The sequence below is a fragment of the Struthio camelus genome, chromosome W (assembly GCF_040807025.1).
Source record: "Struthio camelus isolate bStrCam1 chromosome W, bStrCam1.hap1, whole genome shotgun sequence".
In the NCBI taxonomy this organism is placed as follows: Eukaryota; Metazoa; Chordata; class Aves; order Struthioniformes; family Struthionidae; genus Struthio; species Struthio camelus.
The window spans coordinates 50295076-50317842 of NC_090981.1; the positions used below are offsets into that span (position 1 = coordinate 50295076).

A 22767-nucleotide genomic window follows, 5' to 3' on the forward strand; every position below is an offset into this window, starting at 1 on the left:
GACATAACTCTCCATTTTGCAGTTAAGCCGATTCAGATGGATTTGAGGGATTGTACAGAATCCTTTGCATATTTAAAGCCAGCATTTCTTCTCTTTTATTGAGAGGATTCTTATTCTCCTGTTATCCCTCTCCAGGCTCAGATATTACACCCCAACACTCATAATAACATAAGTGATGATCATCATTACGAATTGTTCGATATCTCAGTAGATGAAAAGATGCTTACATGCTTAGAGTAGCATTTTAATATGCTTCTACTAAATGTGTTTTAAAAAAATCTTTTAGCATATTTTCATAGTAAGCAAGTGTTGCTATTTTGAGTCTACACGAAATTTTGAATAGAAGAATTTTGTAAAATGTGCACAGCTTATGCATGCTTTCAGGGGAAAAACATATCAAGAGCTTACTGTATGTCTCTGCTGAAATTCTTTCGTTAAGAATAGGGACAAAATTAAATTACAAAAAAGAGTATTTTGGTATACTAAAGGAGAAGTCGAAAGTTACTGATGGTGATCTGTTCTTGAAAAAATGATACCCTTTGCTGTGAATGCAAAGTGGGAACCTTACGAGGAATTTTGCAGGTATCGAAATAGAGATTTGTTGCTTTCTTAAATGTTTTGCTGTGTCTTTGTTCTCATTGGTAAAGTGTGAAATGAGAGAAAATAAAATGCTGAATCATCATAGGACCACTTCTTATTTCAAAAAGAGCACTTTTAAAATTTTAACAAATAATATGTTGAGCAGTATGAGAATTTTAGTAAATATTTTTGTAGAAGCAATGGTGTTAAACACAGGTATTACCTTGTTCTTTTTACGTATGTCATAAGATAAATGAACAACAGTTGAAACTTAAAAGCATGTAAACATTCTTTTAGACAACATGTTGCTTTTCTTTAATACATATGAAAGGACTCCTTGGAGTACAATTAAAATTTCGGAGTAGAGTAGTGTATGTATAATAGGAATTATAGAAAAACTTATTTACAGTAAAAATCCTTCACAAAACTGTACAAGTGCCAAGCAGTTCCTGCAACAGATGTTAGTCATATTTATTGTTGGGAAGTGCGGTTGTTTAAATTTTTCCAAAATTTTACAGTTTATTTTTAACATGTTTTCTGCATGTACTGCATAGACAAAAACAATATTGTAGAGGTTGCAAGCCCTAAGTAGTAAGCAACGTCATGAATAGCTACATGCAAAACTATGATGAGAATTCGTTTAGTTTATGAAATGTAATTGAACCTGATTTGTTTTACAGGCATAATTGCAGAATACACTTCATATTATTAAAGTGATCAGGGAAAATTGTAGGAGAAGCTAAGCTGAAATACCAGTCGTAAATGTAACCTTATTTTCCTGTATTCAGTTGCTGATTGGCTGTTTTACCTTATAGTTATTTGAATTTTTAAATGAAACTGAAAAAGTACATTTATCACTTCATTCTGGAAACTATAAATTAAGATGTCATTTTAAATACTGTGCCTCTTATTTCTGTTGTGTTAACTTGTATGGTATTTATTCCACCTTCCCATGTGAAAGATATTTGTAATTTGTTTCGATGTTCTTGTGACAGTAGCACATATTTAAGTGTTTTCAAATAGCTGTTGAGTGATTTCAACTGTCATACTGAAATAAAAACTGCATACATTAACCAAACCGTAATGCTCAGACAATCATATTTGAGTCAATAGGTATGTCGCAAAGTATCCAGATTTTAGACTGAAATTATAAAAATGAGGAGTTAATCATGCATAGTGCAGTTCTTGCTGGTGTTTTAGATCCCTTCTGAATTAGTAAATATAAATAGTTACAAGTGAAAAATAAATTTAGTTATCCAGCAAATGGGAAGGTGGTGTAATTGTGGCGTATTGATTAGTTTCTTTGGTCACTGTTTCCAAAATACTGAGTGCAATTCCAGAACAGTTTACCTAATTATAATTTTAATAAAGCTCTTATTGACAGACAGTGTTTTTGGTTTTTCATCATCAGAATTGCTTTTGATTACAGACAAGTGTTTTTGATTAGTCAGATATTTGTGACAGACTTTAAATAATGCAGGAGACTTATGGTGATAAAAGCATTGTAAATTGCTTTGCAAGTGAACAGCAAAGCTACTGTGATTACAGACTTGTTGATTTTTATTTTGGAATCTGTGTTGCTTTGTATATCAATACCAGAAATTGGATATACCAGTAGATTCACATGGTTTCAAACAGTATGCAAACGGAGTTGCTTACCCTCCTGAGTCAGAGCAACCTTTAGGAGTCGCGGGTAGGAGGGGCTGGAAGTTGTCTGTAGCCACTGTGCTTCAGGAGCGGGCTCTGCTGAGCAAACACTTGTCTGAATCCGGCTGAGGACTTGTATGCGCTGTTTGCGTTTCTAAGCAAAACTGGTTGCAGTGTATAGCTGTTCACTAGCCTTGTGAATACAAAAGCTGTGTAGAACTAGTCATAGTAAAAACCCTATCAAGCAATGACGCCTTGTCAGTTCTGTGGTGAAGCAGCTACGTATTTAGGTGGTGGGGTGTTGGTTTGGGAGTTTTTCTTTGTTTGGTTTTCTCTGGGTCTTTTCTTTTTATTTCCCTTTTTTTTTTCTTTAATATTTAAGGCTACATTCAAGATTGTATGTGAAGATGTTTAAAGACTGTAATCTTCCAGGGTTTTGTTTGTCTTTTTTGTTATACAAAAGTGCAGGCAATTAATACATTTCTTTCATGCATAAATATTGTTGATCATTAGTACTGCCGGAAGTCATTAAAGATGTCATGTAATTTCCCTTTTTGAAGAGTAATAGTACTTTTATATAGACTTACAAACTGGTGGGCAATGAATTGAAAGTATCTTTCAATCTGTTTTAAGATTATTATATCATTTTAAATATTAATGCTAGGCAACCACTCAGAAAGTGTAAAAGATATTATGTAGTGAGCTGTTCACAAGTGTGTTTTGTATATAAGATCTTACTTTAAAGATGATGGCTGTGTGAAACTCCAGAGAAACTTTTTTTCCATTTCCTTTTCCCTTTGTTATAACATGATGAAAAATGTCTTTGATTTGCAAATAATGTTTTCAAAAGCAAATGTGAAAGAATGATCCCATGTACAATATAGACTGTGATGTATCTTACCTATTTTAGAGCATTTCAAGGTATTTGGTTTTGAATAGTGCACAGTGTTTAATTCTGTTTTCTGCTGGCAGAAAAGTGCAGGTTGACTCCTCTTGTGAGAAGAGCCACCTCAGTGATGTAGGGACCACTAGCTGTTACCGTTCCAGTTTCTCCTCTGTTGTTTATATCTGGAAATAATTTTGTAGATAAACATCAAAGAGACATTGTTTAAGTGTTATAAAGCTTATCAAGCATCCCAGAAGATCGTTGAGGTTGTTGGAATCTGCAGAGGCTCCTACTCCTGCAGAAAAGTTAAGTGCTACAGAAGCTGCTGTTTGTGGGCCTGATGCTTTAAAATCTGAGCTGCCTGCATATGACAGGCTTAATGCTGGGTGGGATCTTACTACTAAAATCAGGGGATCGGTGGCTTTGCTGTAGTTCATCCCTTTATTAGTTGCTGCTAGTTAAGGGAAAATAGTTTCTCATTGGAAATCCTGTAAGTAGGGTTACCAGTGGGCAAATATAATTCTAGATATTGTTATTAACAGTCTGGAAAACAGCCTCGAACAATGACACATTAGGAGGTTAAGCTGCAGAGAATACTCAGCATCTCAAGTTAATAGCTTTGAACAGATGATGCATCTGGCAGTAAGTAATAGAAAAACTTAGGTTGAAACCAAGAGTGAAAATGGAAGTACAATTTGGAAGTGCAATTTGACCCATTCTTATCCTGGTCAGGCCTCCCAAATAAATTTACCTATGAGAAGTCTTAAAAAGCAGCTGTTGCAAGTCTGTATCTTTTATGACAGGGACAGCTATACCAAAGTTAAATTGAGGGCAGGTTTTTGCTTCCTCATAAACTATTCCTGAAATAATTTATCTTCAAGTTGCTGTAGCATATAGCCAAAATATGGATTCCTACCCTGTTTTGAGATCATTGTGACCTTAATGACCTTAATATTTGCAATCCCCTCACCGCAAATACCTCTTCTCATCCAAGGTATATCCCCTGAGATTTAAAGATTGTTTTGGAACTGGACGCTGCTATTTTGAGTGTTGGCTGCTTCCTTCACAACTGTGGCCTTTGTGGGAACACTGGAGTTATTTGTCAAACTTCAGTTATGAACACACTTGCAGGAGAGGAGGACACTATTAAACTGATGTTTAGAAAATATTTCAATTATTAGTCTAGCAGTGTTTAGAACAATGCAGAAAATGACTCCTATTCACATGTCTCACAGGAAGTCTTTTCTGAATAAAGAATTTCTTTAGAGCTGATAAGGAGATGATTTACATATAAGTAGATCCTAAAACAATAGTTACTCATATGACCTGATGATATATTAAAGAAAAACATGTTTTGAATTAATAAATATGCATTATATTAGCACATTTAATATCACCTGGCAGCCGTTAAGCAAAGGTTTCTTAAAAATTGATGTTTTCAGAAAATCCTAATAATGATTTCCTTATAGCCACTAGGAATGATAAATTTGTAAAGTAGGAGATAATCTAACGGGGTGTGTCCTGCCTGTGACCTCTTTCGATCCTAAATTATGGCTCTCTGGCTTAAGAAATTTGTTTGTCTTAACTATAGCTGTTTATAAAAAGCAATGATCTTTCAGACAGCTAGGTTACACACCATTTAAAGTTATACAGGTTAAAATTGACCTCTTCACTCTTACAGGAAAATAATGGCAGGCAGTAAAGACCCTAAAGTACTGGTGTAACAGGCCTCTGCTCTAAATTAATGTGATGAATGCCTTTACTGCTTTTGGTTTGGGGTTTTTGTTATTTTTTTTAAGATGGAAGTTGGTGCATTTTGAGACTTGGAATATTCAAGAAGTTCATAGAGAAGATAAGGTTTTTTTGTGCTATTTTTGCTGAAATTTTAAGCTTGCATATATATGCATGTCTATATAAGGTATTTACTGTACTTGCCAAATGTTTAATCAAACAGTATACAGTATTTTGTTACTACATCATGAAGAGAATAGAAGTTGGATGTGAAGACCAAAACAGTTTGATACGGTTGCAAATCTGTGTCTAGTGTAAACATTAAGCAGATAGTGTTTGCTTTAATCATTACATAGTTAGACGATTGCACTAATAGTGAGTTGCACAGTAAATATTTACTGCAGCAAAATGTAAGTGACCTTTTAAAGATCTTAAAATGAGAAATTCCAAATCTTGGAAGAAGCTAGATTTGTCTGTTCTCTTTAAGTCACTAGCATGGAAGGAAATAATGGTGAGTAAAGAAGAAATTAAGACAGTATGAAATGAACTGTAAAGTATTTTTAAGGATTAATAAATAAATTTACCTAGAAAGGCTTTGCATTTTGTGAAAACCCTTTTATAAAAAGGCAACAGGAGGAATTGAAACAGAAAACATACTCCTTTCTCCACATGGATTTCTGTTTCAATTACTGTTTTATAACAAACAGGGTTGTGACAGATAAAATCCTGAATATATTTTAATCAGATCAAAAGATAGATTGGAATTCTTAATACTTCTTAGGTGAATAATACTGCTTTCAAATAACTGTGCTGTACTAATGCACATGACAATCACAGAATGGTTGAGGTTGGAAGAGACCTCTGGAGATTATCTAGTCCAACCCCCCTGCTCAAGCAGGGTCCTCTAGAGCACGTTGCACATGATCGCGTCCAGGCAGGTTTTGAATATCTCCACAACCTCTCTGGGCAACCTATTCCAGTTCTCAGTCACCCTCACAGTCAAGAAGTTTGTCCTCATGTTCAGATGGAACTTCCTGTGGTTCAGTTTGTGCCATTGCCTCCTGTGCTGTCGCTGGGCACATCCTCTTAACACCCTCCCTTTAGATATTTGTATATACTGATGAGATCCCCTCTCCGTCTTCTCTTCTCCAGGCTGAACAGGCCCAGCTGTCTTGCCTTTCCTCATGTGACAGGTGCTCCAGTCCCCTAATCATCTTGGTAGCCCTCCGCTGGACTCTCTCCAGTAGGGCCATGTCTCTCTTGCACTGGGGAGCCCAGCACTGGACACAGGACTCCAGGTGTGGCCTCATCAGGGCTGAGGAGAGGGGCAGGATCACCTCCCTCGACCTGCTGGCAACACTCTGCCTCATGCACCCCAGGAGACCATTGGCCTTCTTGGCCGCAAGGGCACATTGCTGCCTCATGCTTAACTTGTCCACCAGGACTCCCAGGTCCTTCTCTGCAGAGCTGCTTTCCAGCAGGTCAGCCCCCAGCCTGGACTGGTGCCTGGGGTTCTTCCTCCCCACCTGCAGGACCCTGCCCTTGCCTTGGTGGAACTTCATGAGGTTCCTCTCCGCCCAGCTCTCCAGCCTGTCCAGGTCCCTCTGAATGGCAGCACAGTCTTCTGGTGTGTCAGCCACTCCCCCCAGTCTAGGATCATCAGCAAACTTGCTGAGGGGGCACTCTGTGCCTTCCTCCAGGTCATTGATGAATAAGTTGAAAAAACTGGGCCCAGTAATGACCCCTGGGGGACACTGCTAGTTACTGGCCTCCAACTAGACTCTGCACCACTGACCACAACCGTCTGAGCTCTGCTGTTCAGCAGGAATGAGAAGAAGCAAAACTGAAAATGGATGCATTGCTGCCCCATCAGAGCTTGAAATCGCTTTAGATCGGTGAGTATAGGATTCCCATGATTATGAGAGGGAATCAACCACGCAGATCTGAAAGTGGAGATGGCATATGATTGAGACTTTACAAAATGGTTCTGAGCAGTGACCATGCTTCAAGTGACAGGATTGGAAAGGATTCATCTTTGCATCAGCATTCTGGATAAATGTCACTAGGAAACAATTGCTGTTGTCAAGGCTCAAGAAAGAATGTTGTAGCATTATGAGGTGAAATGAAATCTGTTTCTATCCATTCACCCTCCTGAACTCTTTGTCTTGGATATCTTTGAGCCATTATGCTTCTGCAAAAATCTGAGGTGCTGTGTGGGTGCGAGAGGAGTTAAAGTTGAAGATCGTTCCAAGGTATGGGCTTGAATGTTGGACAGAACATTGTGGTTTTTGAAAATGGCTGAAAAGTTGCAAAGAAGGGAGGTAGCTTAGAGTTCAATTTATATGACTGAGAATTTTGATTTAGCCACCCTGAGCTTGAGGTAAGAATCGTCTCTATGGATTTAAAGGTAGATCTGTGGTTCATCAGCATAGAAGTGTGTTTGAATGTCTTTGAGGTGGAATAACCCACAGACAGATAAGGAGTAACAGGAGTAATGGAAGAGGACCAGTGATGAATCTCATGCAGCTGTCTCCTTGCCACCCTCAAGACTGTACTGGGGAAGTAAAGTGGAAGAGATAATTAGAGAGGAATCTGGAGATGAAATGGAAATGAAGAATGGAGAGGCGTTCAGCAAGTTCAGCAGTGGTGAAGGGTCCCACAGGTCAGGGAGGATGAGGATGGAGTACTGCTGGGTTTTTGCTTAAAGCAGTTCATTTGAGGCTTTCTTTTGTAGGAGTATGTGTTGAGAACAGTGTCTATTATTTCTTCAGAAATCTCTTCTGTCCAGTGTATAATGGCGTTTGATTCAAAGAGGAAACCATTCTTCCATCAGCTTATTCCAGTGATTCAACAGGAGATGCAGACATGCCCCCTGAAGAAACATGAATTATCCACTCTCTAGCATCTGGGAACAATCTTCTTTATAAGACTAGAAGCAGAGTTTGGAATATAATGACATTATTCTAATGATGATTTGTTGATACTGCAGGATATCATTAGTCATGCTGGAATCTTTATAAGCGTAAATGTTTTCTCAAAATAGTTTAAATGTTTAGAAAGTCTATTACAGCAGTCTGACATGAAACAGTACGCTTGTTCTGCGGGAATTTGAACAGGTCAAAATTTTGAGTTTGTATAGAAAAGAAGAATTATTAGTAAAGGATCATCCAAATATATAAGAGAATTTATTAAAAAAAAAACTTGGAAATTAAACTGTCTTTAAAAGATGTGTTGATGTATTCAGATTTATGTAGATCAATCTTAAAATTTTTTTTATCTACTATTTAATTAGCTTAGAGTATTGAGTGTGTGGAATAATGCATGTCCATGTATGTGCACAATTTCTCAACATCTTTTTTTTCCTCATATCTCTATTATCTTTGTTCAAATTTTGCTCATATTTGAAGTTGCAAATGTCAGAAATGCTGTTGTCAAACTAAAACTTCAAAATGTGCATGTAGGCCTTTTTAAAGTTAATGCATGCTGAGAAGTTTTAAGTTCAAGTATTCATGTGAACTGCGAGGCATCTAGCAAACTTGAAGAAACTGCCATAGTGAATTAGCTTTTCTTAACCAGCACTTTGTCTTGTCCTTACATACATATGGAGAAGGATAATTGGGATTACTGCATATTATGGACCTGTTACGTATTTGCTACAATGCCATTATTTATTTAAAATTATGTTGTCCCATCTATCAACCTGTTGATACTAGTTTGTTCTGTAACATTTTCCCAATATTTTTATATCATCACTCCAGTCGCATTCTCACTTTGTTCTCTTTTTTTTGTGTGATAATAAAAGCTAATAAATTATTTTACTGAAATGGCATGAAACACTTGAAAGTATTTTAAGAATTTCTCTTTTCTTTGCTTTACTACAGCTTTGTTCTAGTGCAGCACTACCTTTGGAATAGAGCATGTATTAACTACAGGACTACTACCAAATATTCTTTTCCAAATTGGATACCTTTATTCCTTTCACCTAATTATGCTTTTTTACTCGTGGCTGAGGAGAAAGGAAATAGGAGAGTGAAATTTATGCTACTTTTTGGTATAGAAAGATAAAGGTCTTTGTATCTGTAAATGAAAAGATGCTCTATCATCAGTTTTGCAGAAAATATTTTTAAATGACAAACAGTGTTGCATCATAAAGGATCAAAAGAAGTAACTTATTTAAAATATTTTAGAATGCATTATTTGAATTCATTTTTTTCATACTGTATTCTATTCATTCTGCATAAGTAAAGGCTATCCAATGTTCAAAAGCATGTATGCACAAAATTTCATTATACTGTCAAAACTCTCACTAATTTGGCATGCACTGTATGCCAAAATTCATTACTTACAGATAAAGTTATACTTTTGTTTTTTTATTTGGGGACTTCTCTGTGGTTTTTTAGTTGTCTTTAGTTAATTGTTAAATTTTCTTAAACAGTAGCTACAGAAACAGCGCTGTACTTCTTTTTTTCCAAATATTACATGTGCTTGCACATCTATCATGTACCAGAAGAGTTCAGATTACCTCATTTTGGATGCCTGCTTTTTCTGTGGAGTCCATATACTGCCTGTATTGTTTGTCATAAAGTTCAGAATGCATCTACTTAAATTAAAACCATAGTTGAATTAAAAATTATTTTAATTACAATGTTTAAATATTAAAATAGTTATTCATTGGAGAGAAAATCCACAGTATTTTCCATGATAATTTCTCTTGCTAGGACTGCTAATTTTGTGAAGGTAATTTTGGGCCTTACTAAAACCTCACTCTTAACATTTAAAAATAATCTTGTTTTTGAGAAGATTTTTTTTTAAATAAGTTACTACACTTTAAAATGAAAATGGAGTGTTGTTAAGGGAAGAAAATGCTTAGTATCTTTGTATTCTGATTTATTATACAGAAGGCTGTTTTTAACAAAAAAGGGCTTTTTTTTTCTTTTTTTCCCTCCACTATTCTCAGTCTCTTTTGATCATTGATCTGGGTGACCCCACGCTCAGGGGTTTTTTCTTCATTTGACATGGACAGATTTTTGAAGTATAGCTCTCCTTTGGGAACCTCGGGCAGTTCCACTTGACTAACCTGTGATCTAATGAGCAGTAATGCAGGGTTACAGTGACCATTTTGTTTGCTTTGAGGGAGGATGGCTAGACAGAGAGTGGGAGAGAGGCGGTGTCTGTGGAGAAAAAAGATGCAGGGTGATCGAACAGTGTGAAAAAGACTTGTTAGCCCACATTAGTGTGCCTGATTTACTTCACAACAGGTCAGGAAAGGCCAAAGGCAGGCTTGTCATTAAATTGCAAAGTTGAAAATCCCAGTATTCAAAAGCATTCAGATTTCTGAAAGTTGTAAATTAGAAAGTTTGTGGTTCATGTTGAATTTGCCAGGAAGATATACAGAAGTACCAGCTTCTTTAAAACATGAAAGGTACATCATAAAATCATGCTGTAAATATAAAAAGAAAATCAGCTTTTTAAAGTACTTTCATGGTTGACTGTTTTACAATGAGACTGGGTGCGAAAGAAAGGCCAAACACTAACAAGGTCGTTGCACTTTCTTTATGAGCCCTGGGGACCCCTTAATTATGTGCCCGTGCTGCTTATTTTGAGATCTGCAGAGTGTATGTCTGCGCGTGTTGGTATAATATATAATTTCTATATATATACACCCATATGTATGTATGTGTATAGATATATATGTATGTATATAAAAAATTCTAGCACCAGTAGCCCAGGAATGCAGTTTTCTAGTCTTCTGCAGCACGTTCTGATTTTTTTTTTCCTCTCATGTCCTTTATAATTTTCCTTCAAGTGAATATTAAGTACCAAACTTCATGCAGTTGGTCATGATATGAATAGAAATTTATCTTACGTTTACAAATGAGAAGATCAGAGAAAAAATTGTCTTCATGATCTGAGGAAACATTTTTCCAAAGAGTGAAGGTTGTTTCATGATACTTGAGTTGGACTTTGACAGCTTGTCTTTAAGGCAGGCTGATACACTCCATCTTCTCTGGTTAATATTTGCCCATCTCTTATGGCTGCTTTGCAGTTGCAAAAAGAAAAAGTTGGCGCAACCTATTTCTGAATTCATTTTTACTCCTTTTTCTTAATTAGGAATAGCCTGAATCTCCATGATTTGAAGAGTACAACCACCATGTGGAATATCCTTTTAATCTGTTGCTTTGATAGCCTTTAACTCATAGCAAACTCTTGTCATTTCTGATCTGGCTGGCTTTAGTAAAAATTGAAGTGCAGCCTTTTAGCTATATTATCATTGTGCATTGAAGCAGTAGGTAATAAAACAAATGGGTGGTCTTAGGAGTAAGGTACTTTTTTCTGTCTGCTACCAGAAGTTTTCACTAATTGATTCTTATTCCTGCTGGCTGTCAAAAATCACTTTCCCACAATTGGCATACAACTGTGTTAACTTTTAGATTATTCTACAGAGACTGAGTTTGTTGCCTTAATCTTTGTGTCTCGTTAAGACTAGTAAATATACGATACCAAACAACTGCGAATAGCTGACATAACTGAGGTAATCTTTATTACCTTACTTGAGGAACTGTGCTCCTCTTGTTCATTCAAATGATTTCATTGATATTAAGGGAGTGTCTTTACTTGGTCTGAAGGGAACAAAAGACAATAGCATGTCAGGCTAATTACTTTGAACATTGGATTTTGTTTATTAATTACATTTGTGTATTAATGTGTGATGCTAGATTATTTTTGGATTATCTTTATTCTTTTGTTTGCAGTGTATATATGTTATAGCTTTATCTTCTGATAAACGTACCGTTTAAATGACACTTGAACATAGGAAACAAAATACTTTTCTCTATGCAATGCTATGTTTCTTAACTGTCTTTCTTTGCTATTTTGGTACTTTAAGGTGTTCCAGTGATTTATGCATTAAAGGGGAAAATCCTTATTATTTAAGTTACAAGGCAAATATATGCCTTTCTATGTGTGTTGACCCTAGGTTTACTACATTGTAGTATTCATTTATAATTAAAATTTTGATACAGAAATTGTTTTGAGAGAGTGTAGTGTGCAAAGTATCCCAGTGCTTACTACAAACCAGAATCAAATAATTTTACCATGGTATATTTCCATGCTATGGATTGTGCTAGCTGATGTTCAGTTGCCACAGCTTTTGATTATTTTTGTTGGAGATGCATTCTAGGAAATTCTACACTTGACTAGATTTCTCTACATTTTTTGGTTATGTTAGTCAATGAAAACTTATTAGGGCATGAAATGATGGGTGATGTTTAACAAATCAGAATACCGAATCAAAATACACTTAAGGCTTGCTACTTTTCTCTTACCATTGACTTTCTCCTTTTTGTTCAGTGTCTGTGCACTGTTTATTAGCTCTTCTATTTGATTTAATTATTCAGTTACTCAGTGTGTCTAAATTAAGTCATCTACACCAAGCTGCGTATTACAAGGCGTTTGGTCAGAGAGGAGAGACTAACATCATCTAGCTGTGCTAGTTTTTGAAGGTGTTTGTTTAAGAGTGAAGACATTGGAACAGTGCTTCAAATTTGGCTTAAAACCAAAAGTGAATCTAGGAGTAGATTAATTTACTGATACTGCCAATCGCGGTCACTGAAGGAGTTAGTATTACCTACCCTATCTGAAGAATTTAGAAAAGCAACAGAAATATATGAAAATTTATTTAGACATGAATAGCTTTTGCAGTCTGAACTCCGGGAATTCTTAGAAATGTTTGCTGCCATATTAATTGTTTTTACATAAACTCGCTAGGTATTATATGAAAAGGTTTTTGCAATCTTTTTTGACATGTGTTGCTGCTCAGTTGAGGAAGACTACTTAAAAAACATTCATTATTGCCTTTTAAGAAAGCATTTCTTTTAAAGTAGAGATGTTAACTCTTATATATATATATATATATATATTCTCACACACACACACACATATACACACACACACACACACACATACACACACACACACATATTGAAATGCAACATAGAAATTGTTGCTGTTCATCTTGCTGTCATTGTATGTAACCTGCAGCAAAATGCTACACTTTTCTTCAGGTTAAGATATAGTTGTTGCAGGTTATCTATTTTAAAAACCTAAATCTTGTAAGGTGGTTGCGATTTAAGCCACCTCATGGACAAGATGAAAACAGTAATGTCTAGCAAAATGAGAAAAATGAAATATAAAAGTAGCTGAAGGTGTTCCTTTCCTAAAGAAAATGGATGTGCTTTCCTACACTTCTTTTAAGTCATTTTTTGTGACTCCCCGCTATATTTCATAAGTATACCTCTAAAATGTTCTGAACTGGTGGGAATGCAGTAGCTAAGAAGCTGCATAAAAATGAAGTATTTTGCCATGCCAATGGCATCTGACAGTTCAAATTTTAGAATTGTAAAATGGGCTTAAAATACTCCTCAGATATATTTGACTATATATATTTGAGAAAGAGAAATTATTCCTTCTCTGCAATAGGAAAAAATCTTGCTTAAGTAAGAAAGTGAATACAATAATGCCACCCTTCCCCTGCATAAATTAGAAGGTGGGGGTGGTAATACTATGTCTGGGAAGGGAAGCAAAAATGCATGCTTGGATATCCCATTGCCTGCTGTTGCAGAGATTGTGCTCGCCAGCAGTTTCTGGCAAGCTTATTCCTTCCAAACACTCTCCAAGCTCTCCAGGCATTTAAAAAGTCTTTTGCCTCTATTAGTCACCTTTCCCTTACTTGTAGTGTAGAAGGAATGCTTATTGTCTGAAGAACTGCCTATTTTGAGATTAGGAAAATTAAATCAAGCTTTTTTTTTTTTTTTTGGCTATATGTTAGTTTGTTGTTATTTACTTGACAGCACAATTGAGTTAGGAAGGTGGCTGCTGCTGTCCTGTCTGGGTAAAAGCCTGCGGGGTCTACTTTTTTGGGTAGTAGGGCCTGGGAACTGGCTGATGCTTTTTGTGCATGTGGAAGGTAGCAGATCGTCAAGTTTCTGATCCATATGCAGAGGGATGGAGGATCCAGAAGTGAGCTGTGGTTGAAGGGTAGGTCAACAAAGTGACATCTCTATTTTTGATACAGCCTTGCCATAAGATTGTTAAAAATCCAGTATGTCTGGCAGTGGGTTACGTGGAGCCTCTGTGTTGTCTGTTTCAGTCATGGCCTGGTATTTTGAGTCTACTCTTACGTGCAGGACATGCATCTATTTGAATCTCTATAAAGCATATGAAGATGAAATGAATGGTATCTTTCAACTATCTCTAGATAACAGTGTGACCTAGAAGCTGCAGCCATAACTGACACCTGTTGGGAGCTGATAGCTAGGGAGAGTGCACTGAAATACTGATGCAGAAGACAAGACAGACAGAAGGGTTGGAGGAGGGAAAACAAAGATGTGAAAGAGGAAGAACTTGACTAATGTCCTAGTAGAGGTCATGGCTGAAGGGAGACTAGACCTCTGACTTCTTGAATGCAAAATTTGTTGCAAGACTCTCCTTCTTAGGAAAGTTCAGATTCATAGTTATATTTCTGGTTTTTTTCATCCCATTCCATTTTGTTTTCAAACACAAACACTGGATTAAAAATAGGCTATAAATCGTCATAAAAGAGACAGCCAGGTTTACGTCTAAGACTGCACTGTCCCTTCCTTAGTGGTATTTAGGTAAAAGGCCTGCTGATCTTCTCGTGCTTCTTGCTCAAGGTACTTAAGCCTTTAACTGACATAGTGTAGTATTTGAACATCTCAGTCTTGAAATATATTTGTTTGATACCTTTCAGGTAGGAAAGCAGTCTTAAATGCATTTTAAGGGAATTTAAGCATAGGTAGACTGTCATCTGCAACCACAAAGATAATGGCCATCTAGATGTGGTGTTGGATCTGATGGAAGCTTGGATCTAAAGCATGAGTTAAGCAGCTTAACGCGAAAGCTTGGAGAAGCATAACAGAGAACAAGATTGTTGTCTCCCAACTGGTGCTATCACCCTACTCTCTGAGTGTTTCTGTTTTCCTTTATCAAGATGTCTCTAATTCAGTCAACATCACAGTGTCTTTGTATGCACTGAAGTCTGACATATACAAGTTAGAGCTGTGAAATGCATAACAAGAACTGCAGTCATAAGGTATCCTGTACTTGTACATATGTTACTGTTACAGTCATGGTATTATCTTCTCTCATTGGAGGAGTTATATGAATTATTTAAGTAGTAAACTAGTATGATAGCTTTCCGGTAAACTATTTCAACTTCTCTGTGCTCTGAAAAACAGAATTTTAAATATTCTGGGAACTTGCAAAAAGTAGCTGAAAATACTTGAGAACACTTATATGTATTGTCTGAGTATTATGATTAAACAATAGAGGAAGAGTTGATTTACACTGCTTAGAATTATCAGTCGAGGATTGGCTACATTATATTCAAGTGACTAAAATACGTCAAATGCTGAAAAAATGTGCCTAAGGTATCCATGGCAATCATTAGCTGATTTTAATGCACCTGAAAATTAATTTTTTAATTCAAATTTCCTATGCACTTTTAAGGCTGGGTTTAAAATTTTGATTGATATGCAAAACATTTTTAGAGTGTTTACATAACTTGTCAATTTACATAACTTGTCAATTGCAGCAATAGCTGCAAGTTAATTTACAGAGGTAATGATCTTGCTTGAGCATGGTGTCATTCAAAACTTTTTGACCCTTGAAAAAGACTTTGGTGACCAGTTTATCAGTTTGGATTCTCTTCTGTTGTGATAATTCGAAATAAACATAGCAATGTCAAATTGTGAAATGGCATGCCTGAGTTACCTAATGCATAGATAATATGTATGTCCTAATTAAAGTTATCTGCATTTTTAAAAAAAGTTTCATTATCTTTTGATCTGATTATTCCAATTATTTTTGATTCTCTTGTTTAACTGTATGTTCATACTGGAGTTTTCATTCATCTTTTGGGGGTTTTGTATATTAAAACAACAAAAAAACCCCCACCCATAGAGTAGTTTAGAAGAATATTATTTAGAAGTTTAAACTTGAATTATAAGCACTAATAGATCACAGATTCTTTACACTTGCAGTAATAGGCAAAAAATGGTTTATGGTAGTTTGCATAGTGGAGTGTTTGCAGGCTCTTTTTCTTAAGACGCAGTTCTGCATATTTCCAGAGACGAAAATGAAATCTTTAAATCAGATTCCCTGTTCTTTTTTTAGACTTTAATTGCTGTTTCATCAGTTACTTTTTTCTTAATTCAGAATGATGTGGCTCTTCAGGAGTCAAGTTTATGTGAGACTTGCAAGATTGATGTAAAGTACTACTGCTGAAAAGTGTGGCAATCCTGTACTTATTAACAGAATTTGCAGCTTGAGCCCCACAAAAGACACAGCAAGAAACCAATGTAGTTCTATAGAAATGCAGGAAAACTCTGCCAAAAATCCAGCAAAACACCACAGGATTCCACAAATTTAGCATTTTTCAGCTGACTGCACTCTGGACAACTGCCCTCCCTCTTCAACAGGGGTAGATCTGAGAGGGACCATGAGTTGTGCAACTTCTATCAAATTTTTCTGTTGCATCTTCAGACTTTGCTTAGATGGATACTCTGTGCAATGATCAAAGAAATAGAAAAATGTATTTTTTTTTTTTTATCTGCAGGTTTTGTTACTGGAAGAGATATGAGCAGTTACTCATCACCATAATGATTATACTTGCTTTATTTGAAAGCATTCTGAAAGTCTTAATTCCTGGTGATAAGAGGAAAAATTAAGTCTAGCTTTATTGAGCAACTTTCTCATTCTTGGCCATTGGAAATAGCTGTCCTTCAAGAATGGTTTTGATGGGTTTCTCACTTTATTTTAAATCCCCTGAGTTTAAGTTGTGTCTGTATGCAGCCTTTTAGTAGAGCTTTTTCTACAGAAGTGTGATAGATACCACAAGCAGTCATGCTCTTCCTATATATGAGCTATGAGGTGCTGAGGGGATTTAGCAAAATAAAACTTGTTAGCATCATAATTTTCCATGCCAGTCTTGGATCAATACCAGAAGCTTTCTAAGAACCCCGTACTACCTCTCCTTGAAATTCTGTGCTGCAAGCACGTACTGGATCCTGCAAGGTTTTACTGTGCCGCGGTACTGTATTTTAGGGCCATATCAGCTTTTTTTTAATATTTCATAGGACTAGGTCAACATTATTATGTACACATAGTAACTAAAGTTTTGTCTTGAAAGGGCCAAGCCACATGTCTCTTGTACCCTCTCTGAGGCTGGTAAGCTATTGTTTAAAAAAGACAGGAGTGTTTTTTGTCGCATGGTAATAATCTCCTATTTGTCTTTGAAGACCCAGGTATTTCACCTTAAATTTAACAGGCAAATGACAAGGAAGGAGAGATGAAGAACCAGACTTTTAAAAAATAAAAATAAAAAATAAAAAAAAAACCTTTTTCTTTTTTCTCCATGAACTTGTTCTGCAGCAAAAAGAATATTTACAGGCTATACCAGCTAATGCCATCAAGCGTTAAATGGGCAGAAGAATGCTAAAAAGCAGGAAATGAGCTGTGCTTGCCTATTTGGCTCCAAGAAAAAAAAAATCATTCAACCTATTGTTAAATAAAATTGTCAGGATTCAAAACTTACTGCCAGAGGCCCAGAGCCTCACCTGTCTGATATTCTGCAAGTCTGTTTCGGTGATCATTATCCTGCACAAATGTGTGTCTGAGAGCCCAACTATAATTTTGCCAAAGAATACTGAAAAAAATTAGGTGCATGTGTGTCATGTAGTTACTGAATTCTTTAAAGATAAAGACAAAGGTCACCACAGAAGCAAATTAAAGCCCCTGGGAGCTGACATGGTTATTGAAAGCTTTAGCTGAGCAGCCCTACTATAGAAACCTGCTTTCCTATTGTCATTCATTTTAGCCTCTGAAAAGGAATTTATGATCAAAGTTTTGTTTGAGCACAATGTAGTGGCATGGCTAAGTGCTCAGGTTTCGATTTGGCAAAGTTAGCCTGGTTTTTGTTTTGTTTTTGTTTGTTGTTATGCGGCTAACTTCCTGTTGTGACAAAAGTGGTTTACACCCTAAAGCAATATATGTTACCTGAGGCTGGGTTTTAAGACTACTTGTGGTCTTAACTCCTTCAAACAAACAAAATAACCAACCCCCCTACCCCCAAAAAACTATTTAAGATGTATTTCTTGAATATATTAGATCTGTGCTTCTTGCTTTCTGTCTGCTCCTTGTATTTCTTAACAAATATTCATCTAGACCAGCTTGTATGGGATCATGCCTCACAAAGTAAATGAAATAAAAACCAAGTATATTTAAAATATTTTAGCTCATAAGAAGCTTCTATAAAGTTCTATAAAGTTTCTCACTTGATGACTATCCAGCAAAATCATTAAATGCCCATCGCCCACATTTTTCAAATTTCAAAATGTTTATGCAGTCAGGTTTTTTAATTACTGTCGGCAGAAAAGGCATATTTTGACAATGTAATGTAATTATCATTTTTTTCATGTGGCCACACATAGTTTGCTTTAATGGAAATGGGGCTTTTTGGGGAGAGAAATTAAGATTAGTAATAAATGTTACTTACAGCAGAAGAAGTCATTGCAATTGCTCAGAAATGGATTTAGATGTTAGGAAATTCAACAAAGATAGGAAATGAACCTGTAAACTTGCTGTACAGTCTTGTGGAAGTCACTTCTGCCCTTCAGCTTACATCTATTTAGAGAAGTTCTATAAATATTCTAGGATTATAATGTCAATCTAAAGTTTTGAATGATAAGGAGACCCAAGTACAATTGGAAGAAACATGTTGGTTTGTATGATAGAAGAACAGAGCTCCAAAGATTCAGTGACGCAGGAACGAGTTGTATAAACTGTAAGAGGTTATTTATAACAGTGGTCTAAAATGTCAAGAAAAATCTATATGTATACAGTTTGCTTGACATACAGTCACGCTGGTGTACTTTGGAATTTTAGAAGTAGCTTTAGAAAATGTTGCCTCATGGTTTGATCAAAGCAACATGAACAGTCAGTCAATTTGTTTTCTGTCTTGAATGACCATGGGAAATAGGAATATTCGCGTAGTCCTATATATGTGTTTTGCAAGAAGAATGCATTCGAAGTTAAATAATGGATTTAGAAGACTGCCTTTTGAGTACATTGAAAGAAAGAAATCACAACAGAGGTCCCCCTCTGCTGGCAGAGACTTTAATGTTCAAGACATTGCAGTGTATCTAGACACTGACGTAAAGTCAATTGAGTCCGAACGTGTTTATGCAATAAAAAAGCCACTGATATACAATATAAACTATAAGTAATCTACTGAAAGCATTTTAAAGTGAGATTCAGTACAACTGAGGTTATCAAGTTCCCTATCTATTCACTTTAACCCGTAAGTAATTCATTCCAAGTGCCCAATAGAGTGCGTACACTGTATTGTCAATTTACGTTATACCTAAGCCAAGACACTATTAAGCTTGTTGTTTACCCATTTCAATGCTGGTTAAGAATTTTGTGGTGGTAAGCAGCCTTTTGCACTTATTCTTCTTAAAGATTTCTTTCAGTTCAATTTAATTAATAATCTATTTAAAATATGTTTGTATCCATGCCTGTCAAGAGAATTTGTCAAGGACTTCTTTTTTGGTGGGAAAAGTTTGTACCAAATTTTGTGTGTATACTTTGGGTACTCAGGAAGAAGAATCTAAATTAGAGGGAATCTAGAAGAAGAAGAATCTAAATTAGAGAAATATAAATCTATATTTCCTCAGAAATATAAATCATAACAAGAGTGTGGATGAGTTTAATATGATCATTCAGCTAAACCTAAATGAAAGTTCATAGGGAAAAGAAGAGACAATATCTGCCAAAAGGGTTTTCACCTTCTCTTATGCAATGAGAAGTCTTAGAATTCTTATAAAATATTTCTGTAGCTTTTTATTTTTTAAAATGGGAAGTGATAGGCAGTGTTAATATTGGGATTTTTTTCCCTAGTTTTATATGAGTTGAATGGTTTTAATGCCTAAGAAAGCATATAGACTTTTTGCCACAAAATCAGTTTTTTATTCATTTACTATTAATTCTAGATTGATAAAGGTTTTGTTGGTCATATTTATTGTTATTTTGAGAAAAACAGCTCTGGCTTTTTAACCACCTCATTTGCCCTTATGTAACCATTGGTGCCCAATGCGCATATTAATTCATATTTATTAAATCTTTATCTTACTATATCACTTTTGCCTACTGATATTTTATTTAAATTATGAACAAACATATCTTCTCAATCTTCAGTTTTATGCTTGTATTTCAAGACGTTATAAGGTAATATCTATTGTTTTAGTTTGGCCAAGAAAGCTAGTTATCAGGTAGAATATTTTCTCATTAAACTATCACTAAAAGTAAAGAGTTACTGTTATAATTTAGGATGCAGTTGCAACTTTTATGGTAATTTCATTTTGGTTAATTTTCTTTGAAATTATGAAATCGTTAAAACAATTTTCAGCTAAGTTTTGAGGGTGGCTATGCTGAACTCAATTATATGTCTTGTCTCTATACTAGATTTTAGTATAAACTGTTGAAGAGTAGAGTTGACTTGAAAATTTGGCTACTCCTATATGCAGGGTGAGTTCAAAATTATCCCTGTTTATACAGCCTTTGGCAATTTAAGCAATGTGTTTTGTCACCTGCTTTACTGTCTCATGAAGCGCTGGAACATTTATGAAGAAATAGAAAATATGACTTTGAATCCTTGACGTCTCTTAAATAAATGCATATATTGATAGTGACAGATTGCTAAACTTGGCTTTAGACACTTAGCTGTGTTTCTTGCCAAAAGTAATCCAGATGTGCATAATTTATCCGCCTGCCATATGTGCACTGACATGTCTTTCTATAATCAACTGTCTGTTGAGTATTGTTAAACAGTTAAGTGTTCTTCATCAGCTATCTTTCCGAATAATGCTAATAAGATCTTTAAGGAGTTAAGCAGCAGCAAGACCATAAAAACAGCCCTTTTTAAACTACAGAAAGCGACTTTAGATTTTTGATTGTCCAAAAGGCATGCATGTTCAGAAAAATCACTGGTAGTATAGGAGCTTAGGTAAAAAGCATTTTAGGTGGTGTTATACAACTAGGAAGGATGCATGTTTTACATAATCTCATTATAATGGGACAGATCTTTGTTGTGACAACGTAAAAGAAGTTACTATGGAATAATAACATTAATTAGTAAGTTTTTTTAAGGTGACTTTTGAAAGTAGAAAATGAACTTAACTTGAAAAGCAGTAACCAAATATGTTTTAGCAGTAGGTTCAGAATGAGTTGAAAAAGGACATTTGTGTCTTTTGAAATATTTCCTTATATCATCGGAAGAAACAGCTCCATTTTACAGTATTAGGTCTTTGTTATTCAACAGTTCTTGACGTTATTTATTGATTACTCTTTACTGCATGACCTGAGTGGAAAAATTCCTAAATAGAAAATTCTTCTTTTCTAGGAGCTTGCTATCCCAAAACTTTGTTTTCAAAGGAAGCACCAATCCATAGAAATATTCCCTTACTTATTTCCTGTATGCTTATCCTTTCACTCCATTAATGTACTGTTATCACACTGTTAATGAGGATAATCTGACTTTTATCAGTCTCTGAGTCAGATCCCAGGGTTCATCTCTGAGGTCTGTAGGAAGGTGTGTGGTGGTCATGTAGACCAAAATAAACTTAGTATCTCATGGTTGTGGGTTTCCCCTGAGGAGAAGGGTGTCTGGCTCTGTTCCTGTGCATACAGGTAAGTATTTATCCCTACAGTTATACAGATATCTATCTGTTATACATAGGCCTGTCTTTGTAGCAGTGTGCTTTGGTTTTTGAAACCCACTCCCCCCAGCAGTTGCATAACTTGTGGCGTGATTAGCAGCTCTTCTTCATCATCCTGGGAGGTCTGTCATGACCTTTCCAACTGCTGATCTTTGTTGTAAAGATGAGAATAGGTATACCTAAGCTGTTGCGAGCCCTGACTGTGTGATGCTTGCTTCTATAAAGTCACCTTGCTTTGGGCAACTCATCTTGGCTTGTACAAGGGAAGAAGCAGAGTGCCTTGCTTATGTGCTGAAATTACGTTACTGTGCTAAATACAGGCAGGAACCTGGCAAACATTTTTTGCTACCATCTTACTAGCATCCGTCATTATGAAAATGGTAGAAAGATGCAACTTGCTCCTTATTTATAGATTAAAATTTTAGAGTGCTGTTTACCTCTCTGACCAACACATAAGTGATGCAAATGGTTAGCAAATGCTAATTCAATGCTTTGAGATTTTATACTGGTGTAGTTAAAGTTCCGGGTGGCATGGATATGGCCTGGCAGAATGTCTTCAGACAAATCCTATTAGTACAAAGGCTAGAGATTTCTTTGGGTGGAGTTGAGTGTTGGTGAACAGTTCAGATTCATGTGAAGTCACTAGGCTCTTTAAGTTAAAAATGCTTGCAGATTATGTATTATAGTTGCTTGATTTCCTTTTTTCTCTCTAAGTCATGTTGAAGCTGCTATACCAGGGTCTCTGCCCTTTTAAAACAGGCAGACTAATGTCTGTATGGTAATGTAAGTTTTTTTTCAATAGTGTAAATCCACATTTTTGAAAACTTAGAAATGATCTTAGAATATTCAGCACGTTTGCTTCTCATTGGCGCCTTGTGTTTTGTCTGTGTTCTAATCCTTAGTAAAACCAGGGGTTTTACTTTTCCTTATTTAAAAAATAAAAGAATTCGAAAATTCATGTTTGATATGATATTCCTTTAGGCAATGTATTTCAGGCATTAATTCACACAATTAATCTGGATTCAGTATGATACCCCACCTCTGTTTTATAATAACTTACTAAGACATATTCTTTATTTAATTGCTTAGATAAATTAATAAAAGACAGTATTTTTTAAGAATTTCAGGTGA

At 35.7% G+C, this 22767-nt stretch overlaps 1 protein-coding gene across 5 annotated transcripts in view; it reads left to right on the forward strand.

The window, feature by feature from the left end:
• Window positions 1-22767, forward strand: part of LOC138064272 (ADP-ribosylation factor-like protein 15) — a 224027-nt gene that overhangs the window by 91142 nt on the left and 110118 nt on the right. For 3 of the 5 annotated variants that reach the window (XM_068926009.1, XM_068926008.1, XM_068926010.1), the window contains exon 7: window positions 5996-11334. The exons of the other annotated variants lie outside the window; for them this stretch is intronic. In XM_068926009.1, coding sequence (XP_068782110.1) covers window positions 5996-6451 — 456 coding nt within the window. In that variant the 3' untranslated portion in view covers window positions 6452-11334. Of the gene's footprint in view, window positions 1-5995; window positions 11335-22767 lie in introns of those variants that run through there. 5 annotated transcript variants of the gene reach the window in all.